At 38.5% G+C, this 9,940-nt stretch overlaps 1 protein-coding gene across 1 annotated transcript; it reads left to right on the top strand.

Moving 5' to 3' along the window:
- Positions 1 to 2,436: 2,436 nt before the first annotated feature.
- tfa (transferrin-a) lies at positions 2,437 to 7,694 on the top strand. The gene is made up of 17 exons (XM_043218698.1): positions 2,437 to 2,584; positions 2,680 to 2,831; positions 2,911 to 3,013; positions 3,466 to 3,648; positions 4,116 to 4,251; positions 4,333 to 4,388; positions 4,505 to 4,665; positions 4,816 to 4,960; positions 5,247 to 5,401; positions 5,488 to 5,584; positions 5,678 to 5,698; positions 6,137 to 6,298; positions 6,411 to 6,561; positions 6,670 to 6,737; positions 6,826 to 7,013; positions 7,098 to 7,260; positions 7,393 to 7,694. The coding sequence occupies exons 1-17, from the start codon at positions 2,548 to 2,550 to the stop codon at positions 7,428 to 7,430; spliced, it is 2,016 nt and encodes a 671-aa protein (XP_043074633.1). The 5' UTR covers positions 2,437 to 2,547; the 3' UTR covers positions 7,431 to 7,694.
- The last annotated feature ends 2,246 nt before the right edge of the window (positions 7,695 to 9,940 follow it).

The raw sequence follows: 9,940 nt of genomic DNA, 5'->3' as shown, positions 1-9,940 counted from the left end.
CAGTGGACAATGTATCACGAAGCGTCTGTTTGAAGCCCACCTGTTATCTCATTCCGATAGCAGAGTGTCCAAGGTCAGAGTTCACGAGATAGGCAGTTGGAACTTGTAAAGAAAATGGATTGACACTTTTTTAAATACAATAATTATGGTATGGTAATGGAGAAAAGAAAGCCTTTAAAATAATCTTGATAATATTTGAATATATTTATGATTGTATATTAAAACGGCTTCTCTGCTTATTGATATTTAACAAATATTGTCAACTGAAGTCAAGTGATGCAATAAATATGCAGAAAAACAATAAAAAAAGGACTTATGACTGTGTCAAGCAGTTTTATTTTAGTTGTATTTTCCCCATATAGATTATGCTATGGTCTTTATCATTTCCTCAGTTTGGCCTTGATGTCATCTCTAGGAAGAGTTCTGGTTGTTTCAAACTTCTTAAAAAATGGATTCTTCTATAAAGCTTCAGTGCAGCAGATTTGTTCTGTGGCAGGTCTTTGACCTCTAGGCTTGGTTTTGCTCTGATATCTATTTTGACCCAATTCGACTCCTCTAGAAGTGTCTACAAGAGATTTTTATGTGTTCCAGAAAAGGGTATACTTATGGTATGTAATTTTTTCAATTTCTTAAAAACAATGTTGATTTTATTAGTTAATAATATTTAATGAATAGCTTGCAAACGATATATATTTTTTTCCACGTTACTTTTTTTATAGTCAATGCATTTAAATTGAAATTTTATTAAAACACATGAAACCAATTAAGATCAAATTTTAAATTACTTGGCAAAATTAGACTTAATTAAACTTTATTATGGACAGTTTCATTGCTCATTGACCCAATACAGTACAAGGAGTATCAGGGCTCAGTTATATTTAACGTTTTTAATGTTTTATCAAATGTTTTTTTTTCCATCACAATTTTAAGGCCTAATTCTCGCTATTAACAAACCATTAACTACAACTTAAGAAGTTAAGGTTATGGATGAAAATATTCCCGGATCTAAATCCATATAGTGGATATAGACTTCAATGCACTCCAAACAATTGAAGGTCAAAATGACAGTTTCATTGCAGCTTCGAAGGGCTATAAATGATGCCAGATGATGAATAAGGGTCTTATCTAGCGAAACGATTGATCATTAAAAAAAAAAAACAATAATAATAAAAGTCTAACTGAAACTGTCATTTTGACCTTCAACCGTTTGTAGTGCATTGAAGTTCATTACATGGATTTAAATCCTGGAATGTTGTCATCAAGAACCTTTCATTTCTTTTCGACTGAAGAAAGAAATACTTGGATGACATGGGCGTGAGAAAATGATCAAGAAAATTTTATATTAAAGCGAACTGATGGGATGTAGAATACGGTCATGCAGAATATGTGCTATATAAGTACTAATAAACAGATGGTATGTTAATAATATGCATGTTAATGGCAATTAATAGCAACTAGTTAATAGTAAGAATTGGTCCCTGTTCTGGTGTTAGCCAGCTCCCCCCAACACCCCCACAACGAACATGCCAGAGTTGAGCAATGCCAGTCAAACACTGGTGTGATTTTAGTGATTTAGTAGCAGATACTGGTACCTGCAATGTTTAATCTGGACGTCATCACACTTCTGACATACCCAAAAAAGGCTTTTTGGTTACTTCACTGAACCTGCATCAGTTGTACTTTACGCTCTTGAGTAATATTTACAATGTACACAATACAAATACGGGCCGGTCCAAGCACACAAACACAGCGGTCCCCGAACACAGACAACACTGTTTACTCTGAGCAAATGTCTTTGCGAATACAGCCATCCACCACCAAATGATTCAATCATGTTAAGGAGCATGCAAGGAATTTGAGTGAAGAGTGAAGCTTGTCTTGCAGTTACTCCACACACACACACACACACACAGATCAAGATTAATTGCCACGGGAAATTTATCTTAACTGAAATTCTAGTTGCATAAAATGCAATTTCAATATAATTGTACTTTCTTGTAACTAAAAAAATCAAGTTGGGGCAAGGCCACTTTTAATGCATTTTGAATTTTTTTGGTAATACTTGAGAAAACCAGAGTTTTGCATAAGGCCCATAATTTTCTGGCATTGTTAGTAAGTAGGGTGGTTGGTTGTAGTAGTTATTTTTAGGTATTGGGTAGAGTAATGCATTAATAAGTGATGTTTAAGGCATTAATAAGCAACTAATTATGTTCCCCAATCTAAAGTGTTACCTAATTCCAGGTGCATGTACAGTATTGTTGTACTTTTCTAATATTTATATAAAAAAGAAGGCTAATAAATGTTAATAAATGTTAGAATTTATCATTAACTTCAGCATGGAATTTCCGTGATAGAAAATGGCTCCTTCTGCAAATGCGAACTGGCGCGTAGCCTGCACAAGCAGATGTTGAGAAATCCTAAGCAAATGATGATGAGGATGATTCGTCTGGATGTGTTTGACCCAACCCACCAGTGCTTCCAGAGCTCCTATAAAAAGCCTCCTCTCCCTTGTCTCCACCTGCCAAAAATCCCTGGTGAAGGCCTAACATGAACATCCTGCTCGTCTCATTCCTGGGGTGCCTTGGTAATTGCGCGTTTGGTATTTTTGACATTTCAGTTATTATTCAATCATTGCGCTCGCGTGGACTGTTAATTACTACTGTGTTGTTTTCTTTGCAGTTGTGGCACTGCCCTCAGCCAGCGCTCAAAAAGTCAAATGGTGTGTGAAGTCTCAGAATGAGCTGTTGAAATGCCAGCACCTTGCCACCAAATCACCAGAGCTTGAGTGTTATATCAAGGCTTCTGTTACTGAATGCATGACAAGCATCAAGGTACTAAAATGTGCTTATTACTTTACATCACACACGCTGTTTTGTTTTGTTGAAGTATTTAATTGTCTTTGATTCACAGGATGGCGATGCAGATGCTATAACTGTAGATGGAGAACATATTTACAAAGCTGGACTGCTTCCATACGATCTCCGTCCCCTCATAGCAGAGAAATCTAAAGAAAGTAAATATTATATTATTTTATTGTGGTGTTGATGACAAGAATATATTCAATAAGATGCACACCTTTTCCCTATTCATCACAACCTATAGACCAAATGATTGGTATTTTACAGATATTTTACTGCTAATATAACGATTAAATGGAAAGTATTGATGACTCTTTAGTATAGAGACAAATTCTTACTATTAACTATAATAGCCAATTAGCATGCTTATTATTAGCATATTGATCTTTTGAACATTAATTCTATTTTTGATCATTCGGTCATTCAGCTACAATGTTGACCGGAATTGATTCAGCTTTTTAAATTAATGCCATTTTACATATAAAATATATCAGAGGATGCAGGGTCATTTGGCAATATATCACTTACATAGCTTTTAATTTACAAGTTGATGGTTTGTGCTGTTTTTGATTTTCTTCGCTTTCTTTCTTCTCCGCTTCTTCTCAAGAATGCTATTATGCTGTGGCTGTGGTCAAGAAGGACGCCGACTTTACCATCAGTGATCTCAAAGGAAAGACTTCGTGCCACAGTTGTTACCAAAGTCCACAAGGCTGGAGTATACCTATAGGAAGACTGGTTGCAGAAAAGAAGATTATGTGGGATGGTCCTGATGACATGACTCTCGAAAAGGGTAAGCCTGGTTGGATTATTATTGTGTACATTATTATAAGATGTCTCTCTGAAACATTTAATGGTTTGATATTTTCCAATATTGATCATTCATGGCAACTTTGCCTCCACGTTATTTTTTAATATAAACGCAGACATGACCATTTTTAACTTGAATGTGCAAGATTGTGTTTTAGTATGACATGCTGTTTAATGTTGCAAACTGGTATTTATCAAATAGGACTTTTTTTGTTGTTCTTCTAGTAATTTATCTATAGCAGTTGAATCATAAGAGTTGCACTTTTCCATAAAAAAAGTATTTCCAGTATTTCATCATAAAGAGACTGTAAACATGAGAAGTGCTAGTGATACAAAGTTAGGATAGGAATTATTTTTTGATGAGTAGCCATGCGATGAGTTCTATGCAATGGCAGTTTTCACAGTACGTTAACATGTTTTAGCTGTACTTTTTTTGTGTGTGTTCTCCAGCTGTGTCACAGTTCTTTTCAAGCAGCTGCGTTCCTGGAATATCCAAAGCTAGATACCCAAGCCTGTGCCAAGCCTGCCAGGGTGACTGCAGCTGTTCACAAAATGAAAAATACAGCGGTGATGAAGGAGCCTTACAGTACGAATTCACGAACGCATTCTCGTATAGTATTGTCTTCTCTACATATATGCAACAGTATAACTCATGCATTCTTTGCAGGTGCTTGAAAGCTGGTCATGGACAAGTTGCTTTTGTTCGTTGGGATGCCATACCAGGTGAGTAGCTTGCCAAAATCTGAATTATTATAGCCTGTCTTAAAACGGTTGTGGCAGGAGTTTATGGTTCCATGGCTGCTGACTTACAATCTTTTTGTCCAATCTGAATCCTTAAGCGAGTGAGAGGCCGAACTACCAGCTGCTGTGCATGGATGACAGCAGGAAAAGCGTTGAGGAGTACAAGGAATGCTACCTCGGCAAAGAGCCTTACCGTGCTGTCATTGGCCGCAAGGATGCGGATTCACAGAGCATTTATAAAGTCCTTAAACAGATTCCGGTACGCCAGATCAAATAAATGTTGTGTCATTATTGACTACTTTACTACTGAAGATTATCTGAAGTAATAAACCTAGATATTTAATCATTCAATACATGTTAAATAGACGTTAAAGGCCAGCTTTGAATATTCAACTGTTGTGTTCAACAGGATTCAGATCTTTTCTCTTCTGCCGCTTTTGGGGGTAAAGATCTGATGTTCTTAGACTCTGGACATGCACTGATGGAGCTCCCTAAAACAGACTCCTTCTTCTACCTGGGAGAAGATTACTTTGACGCCATGCGTGCCCTTAGAGGTGACAACCAATTATGCCAAAAATGCATTTGAATGTATACAGTGTCCTTGAAAAACATTACAACAATTAAGCCACAAATAACCGTACGTTAAATAACATTTGTTTTATTCATTTAGAATTAATTTATCCCTAAATGTACATACATGTACATTTTTAAGCCTTTTTTGTGTGAACTGTGATACCGACCGCATACTGTGCATCCATTGAAACTGAGAAAATGCTCTAGAACTATGCTGATGCCGCATATTATGTGATGAAAAATATTGTATGTATAATTTCTTATCAGGTGGGAGCCCGCCAGCCTTGCCTCAAGACCGTCCAATTGAATGGTGTACCATTAGCCACGCAGAGCAAGAGAAGTGTGACAAATTAAACACTCAGATTCCCCGTATCGCGTGCAAGAGGGCATCATCTGTGGACGAGTGCATTCAAAAAATCAAGGTATCGTCGGGTCAAATAGATGAGCCCTGAGGCCGATCCAACTTGTATGGCAATATTCTGTATGATTTTCTCTTTCACTTTAAAAGCGCAAAGAAGCAGATGCCATTGCAGTTGATGGTGGCCAGGTATATATTGCTGGAAAATGCGGTCTAGCTCCGGTTATGGTTGAGCAGTATGATCAACGTAAGAATGAACATTATCTCATATTTTAGAAATCAGCTCGTAAGGCACACTTGTCAGAATTTAAATAAAATCATATGTACTTCTTCCTTGCAGAAAGCTGTACAGCTGGTGGAGGTAAGCATTATATACTTTTGCTTTTGTGAAGCGCTGGTCACTATCTTCCATGAAAATCTGTTAATTCTGACTTAAAGGGATAATTCTTTCAAAAATAAAAATTCTGTCACCATTCACTCACTTTTTCCAAACCTCTGTGAGTTTAATAAACAGTCCAAGCCACAGCTATATGACCATAACGACACAAAGGAAAGACATATTTGGAATCACTTTTTTAATGCTATATTTTCCACCTGATGAACTATAAAAATGTTGACAGCCAATCAAAACCCTCCCTGCTTTAAAGAGCTTGAATATATAAGCCGGTAGACAACAAAACTGCAGAGCACGCTCATAACAGAACATTATGAATCATTTGCTTTGCCCCTGATATCGTTATATTTATATTTATTGTTCTAACCAGACCTTTATGCTTAATAACTTCTATGATGTGCACAGAGGCCTCAAGTTACTACGTCGTGGCCGTGGTGCGTAAGGGCTCAGGTGTAACCTGGGGCAGTCTGCGAGGGAGGAAGTCCTGCCACACCGGCCTGAACCGCAATGCTGGCTGGAAAGTCCCAGATTCAGCCATATGTGGCAAAACAGACAAATGCACCCTATGTGAGTGTTATTAAATATGCACTCATATTCGGTTAAAGATTTTTTTCTACAGACGATTACACAAAGCTCTTGTAATTGCATAAAACAGCACATTTTCTCTTCACTTTCTCAGACGATTTCTTCAGTAAAGGCTGTGCTCCTGGCGCTGATCCTCAATCCAACATGTGTGAACTGTGTAAAGGCAGCGGGAAGGCGGTGGGAGATGATAGCAAGTGCAAAGCATCTTCTGCGGAATTGTATTATGGCTATGATGGGGCTTTCAGGTATCGGACCGTTTCCTAAACACTGTAATTGAAAGGGAAATTCGCTGTTTTGATTCGTACGCTGACTCCCATAGTCTGAAGCGGAATATGATCTCAATCCACTTGTAGGTGTCTTGCAGAAAAAACTGGTGAAGTTGCTTTTATCAAGCACACTATTGTTGGGGATTACACAGATGGTTAGTGCGGTTTGTTTTAATTGATGAAGTTTCACGCTTTTCACCGTGTCACGTTTTTTAAATGTTTTCTTTCTCTGCATCTGCTTAGGCAAAGGACCAGAATGGGCCAAGGAACTGAAGTCAGGCGATTTCGAACTGATCTGTCCAGAATCGCCAGACAAAACATTTAAGCACGATGAATTTGTTAAATGTAACCTCGCCACAGTGCCAGCTCATGCTGTGATCACCCGAGAAGATGCACGCACCGATGTGGTGAACGTTCTGAAGCAGGCTCAAGTGAGTTTCTTGCTATTCTCGGTTTTTCATTTCACTGATTTTTTTCAATGTGTTTATGTACATTTTGTCTTCCCTGCGTTTCAGTCCAGTTCAGACGGACTTTTCAAGTCAGAGGGCGAAAGAAACCTCCTTTTCTCTGATTCCACAAAATGCCTTCAAGAGATTACTAAACCTCTGAGCGAATTCCTGGATAAAAAGTACACCGACATGATTGAGAGGACCTACGCTACTGGCCAGGGTGAACCAGGTACATAATGTGTTTCCTGCAATGTCTGGACCAAAACAAATAGATTTTGTTATAAATGTTTCATTGCTTTTGAGTTTGAAAAATGTTGTCCACCTAAAAGGTAGTGATTTATTCTAATGCTTGTCTTTATAGATCTGGTGAAGGCATGCACACCGCTCAGTTGCGAGTAAAACGGAGTTCCTAACAGAGATACACACCAAATTCGGGCTATTTGAGCTTTGTCTGACATGTTTCCCAAAATAAGAATCTATATTTCTGAATCACTCTATTTCTCCTGATAATTGAACAGAATGAGGGAAACGTGATGTTCATGTTAAGCAGCAGTGTCGGTTCATATCTTGTCGGTCAAACTGTTCACATTCAGGAACAAAATGGATGTGATTAAGTTTCTCTTTCATTACAACAGGGGATGAAATAAAACTTTTTTTCTCAAAGTCTGTAAGTGTCTAATCATTATCGTCCTAGTATTTAAAGCCAACAGTATAACCAGAGTAAAAAACTTCTTGTATGGGTGTTATTTCTGCACCCCCTTCTGGGGGAGCTGTTCAGTTCATATTAAGTCACACACACACACACACATACACACACACACACACACACACTTTGTTTCTGTGAACTGTGCGCTTTGTTTCCGTGATCTGTGAACTTTCAATAGACTTTTTTTACTTTTATAATGACCAACAATATTTTTATCCCCTACTTACAAAAACCCTGTTTGCATTGTTACACTTTCAGATATATTTTACTACTTTTTATATTTTCCCCTCATGTTGTCTACAGGCGGTCCCCACAAAAAAAAAAAAAAAAAAAAAAAAAAAAAAAAAAAAAATATATATATATATATATATATATATATATATCAGGTTTTACTTTCCTTGTGGGGATATTTGAACAATGAACAATACACGCACATTACATAAAAAAGGCTGCATTACATACGATGGCATGTAATAACAAATAATCTTAGATTTTAAAATTAGATGTAGGGGCTACTTTTTATTTTTCTAATGCTTGCTATGTTTACCAGCTGATTTTTGGATTTAAAATACTTGGATTTATTCAATTCTTAACAGTTTGAAATATAATTTAATGTAAATTGACCAAAACCTGGAAAATATGGCACATGGCGGTGGCAGGGCCAGACATTTTAAAGTGAGTGGAACTTAGTGAAATAGAGTGGACCACAGTGTCTATTTAAAAAAAAACAGCATTATCTGCTTAGTTTTGTGATTGCAATCTGTTAACTATGTATAACACCCATCTGTTTACTTAGTACAAGATATGGGTTTCATGTCATGAAATATTTTTACAGTTTTCTCAATTGGTTTTTAAATATTTCTTGAATCATCCTTGGTATGTGCATTTCTCCAATTTGTAAAAACAGCACCACACTTTGGATTACCTGCAAAAGCCTTTATCTTACTCAACGTCTTAAAAAAACACATTACAACATCATTATGAAACGAAAAAGAAATCTGGGCACAAAGGCAAAAATAAAAATTAAATCCAAAAAATCCAGATTTCTTGAGTTGTCCTGTCTATTTATGCTTTCAAATGATATAAACTTTAGAGCTATTTGATGATGGTGGGTGATGATAGAAGGTGCACCTCCGTTCTCCTTGAGTCAAGGTCAGTCAAGGTCTTAGAAAGGTCATAAGTCTGAACTCTGGTTCTGGAGAGCTTCAGCATTGCAGAATTCACCTCCAACCCTAATTAAAACTCACATCCATGTAGCCTTCTAGTAACCCTTCAGACCTTGATTGTTCAGGTGTATTTGATTAGCGTTGAAGCAAAACTCTGCAGGCCTGAGGCTCTCCAGGACTGACGTTCGCCATGCTCATGCTGGATGCCTGAAGATGCCTGAAGACAACTATCTTGGCCATCGTTAGAAAACAGGTAATGATTACAACCAAGAGGACAGCACCTTCAAAAAGACATGAAGTGATCACCCAGAACAGCATCTTCTGTTCACAAAATACGTACACATATACGTATAAGTACACATCAGTGAAGTTAGCAAAAGAAATGAACACTAACTGCAGTAAAACTCTGACACCTTTTATTCTTTTTCAAACACATTTACAGAGTTTTGATTAATAAAGCATTATTTTCACACAATTACCTGAAGAATATCATGTTATGCCCCTCCCCTTTATTGCCATCGTCACCCCGTCCTTTATTCCCCGCCCTTCACCAGGCTCCCGACGCGAGTGGGCGTGTCTGAAAGGAGGGGCGTGGCATTGGACATGTCTGGCGGCCTGTGACGAGGCACACCTGAAGTGTATCGAGCCTCGTCACCGCTGCCGTTAAATACCGAGCGCGCCTATCCTCGAGTGACCGGTCTCTTCCCCCGTGCATGCACGCTGGTGTCTTCGTGGGTCCAGTAAGGGTGCGAGAGAAGCGAGCTGTCGGACTCTGTAGTCCTGGCGAAGACTGCACACGTATACCGCTGACGGGCCATGATGCCGGGCTGTTTATCCCTTCTAGCTGCCATCCGGAAGAAGCCGCCGCCCCTCGCGCCACGCACCAGAGAGGGGAGCGCGTGCGGCCGCCGGACTCCGCCCCTTATACCTGGACCCTTCCCCCTGGAACACTACCCGACCTGCACTCCCCCTGCAGCACGACGAGGACACCAGTTCCCCCGTTTATTTTGGACACTCTTTCCCCTGGACACTTTATT

Source organism: Puntigrus tetrazona, chromosome 2 (assembly GCF_018831695.1).
Source record: "Puntigrus tetrazona isolate hp1 chromosome 2, ASM1883169v1, whole genome shotgun sequence".
NCBI classification, from domain to species: Eukaryota; Metazoa; Chordata; class Actinopteri; order Cypriniformes; family Cyprinidae; genus Puntigrus; species Puntigrus tetrazona.
The sequence above is the reverse complement of the archived record's forward strand: the minus strand, read 5'-3'. Positions and strand labels throughout refer to the sequence as shown.

Excerpts from the sequence above, each read along its gene's own strand:
- tfa (XM_043218698.1), top strand. The coding sequence starts at position 2,548 with ATGAACATCCTGCTCGTCTCATTCCTGGGGTGCCTTG. Across the intron at positions 3,649-4,115 it reads TGACATGACTCTCGAAAAGG|CTGTGTCACAGTTCTTTTCA; the intron begins GTAAGCCTGGTT and ends TGTGTTCTCCAG. Across the intron at positions 4,666-4,815 it reads AAGTCCTTAAACAGATTCCG|GATTCAGATCTTTTCTCTTC; the intron begins GTACGCCAGATC and ends TGTGTTCAACAG.